This window comes from Capsicum annuum, chromosome 11 (genome assembly GCF_002878395.1).
Source record: "Capsicum annuum cultivar UCD-10X-F1 chromosome 11, UCD10Xv1.1, whole genome shotgun sequence".
In the NCBI taxonomy this organism is placed as follows: domain Eukaryota; kingdom Viridiplantae; phylum Streptophyta; class Magnoliopsida; order Solanales; family Solanaceae; genus Capsicum; species Capsicum annuum.
Window position 1 is genome coordinate 222,558,094 of NC_061121.1, and position 1,360 is coordinate 222,559,453.

Sequence of the window (1,360 nt, forward strand, 5' to 3'; positions counted from 1 at the left end):
TATGCCCGAGTCTCTTGCACAGTGAACATTTGTTCCTCCTCTTCGACTTGAAAGTCTCGCCTACGCCCTTAATGTGTTTTCTTTTCTTCATTCTGAGCTTTATGAACACGAGAGGTGGAATAATGTTCATGTTTAGTAATTCTTGTGGTACACGCCATTTGGACTCCAAAGGGACAACATTAATTGATTTTGAATACGCAAGGAGGTACTCTTCCACTTTATACTAGGGCGAAGAGTAATCATAGACTCTCAAACCATAATCTTCATCGTGCTTCAATCGTAAAGTGGCCATCGCGTGATCGCATGGTATTTTGACCAGGTCAAACTTCCAGCAAGAACACGACCTTTCCAGTAGGTCGACTTTGGCCGTACAACCACTGTTGAACATAGTGAATTTTCTTTCATCCCCGCTTACATTCTCCACATAGAAGGATTCGCCCTCGCTCATATTATCTTTTAAGATCTTTTCGGAGGCACGCACAAATTTGTTATCCTTATATTTGAGGACGTAGACACGCCTCTCCCTGAATATTTCACCAAACCTCTTATCAATCGAATTGAATATGGATGCCACGGAGTACTCCCTTTCGGCAATCAACATAGAGTTCACCAACTCGGCAATATTTTTGATCATCACATTAAACCTGTTGTTGGGGAAATATTGCCTGCTCCATTTCCCAAAACCAAGCTCATGCTCAAGGAAAAAGGCTTCCTCAGGACAGTAGTTCTTGAATTCCACAAAATGGTTGCTAAACTCCTCAGAAGAATATGCCTTCGCCGTATTGTAGAATAGATAGAGGTGTTCTCCGTAGTGGTGATTTACCCAAAGATTTTTACCTAGGTGCCTCATGCAATACTCGTGATGCGCATGATTGTATGCCTTCGTGATGCCATTGGCAATGCTCTTGTGCCTATCGGAGATAAAGCACAAATCTGGTCCATCGACCACAATAGACTTCAGCTTCTCATAGAAGAATGTCCAATATGCATCGTTCTCCATGTCAATGACGTAAAAGACAATGGGATAAATATGGTTCTCTGTATCTTGTGCAACCGTGCTTAGCATCACTCCCTTGTACTTACCGTATAAATGAGTGTCGTCGACCACAATAACCTTCCTCATGTGGGCGAATCCCCTAATGCAAGGGCCCAACGATAAAAAGTAGTACATAAACCTATAATCGACCTTGTTCACCTTGATGGAATAGGTAGTGCCAACATTAAGAGCGTCGATCGTGTATGAAAAAGTGGGCAGGCAGGAATACTCGTGCTCCGCTGTCCGTCAAACCATTTCCTTGGCAATCACACCTCTCAGCCAATATTTCCAATAGCTTGGTCTACTTTTCAAGTTCTTGAAAAC

At 42.7% G+C, this 1,360-nt stretch overlaps 1 protein-coding gene across 1 annotated transcript; it reads right to left on the minus strand.

The window, feature by feature from the left end:
- Window positions 1-223: 223 nt before the first annotated feature.
- LOC107846240 lies at window positions 224-1,123 on the minus strand. The gene has a single exon (XM_016690676.2). It carries the CDS (start codon window positions 1,121-1,123, stop codon window positions 224-226), a length of 900 nt encoding a protein of 299 aa, XP_016546162.2.
- Between the last annotated feature and the right edge of the window lie 237 nt (window positions 1,124-1,360).

What these genes read in the sequence shown, in the direction of transcription:
- LOC107846240 (XM_016690676.2), bottom strand. Translation starts at nt 1,123, where the DNA reads ATGAGGAAGGTTATTGTGGTCGACGACACTCATTTATACGGTAAGTAC.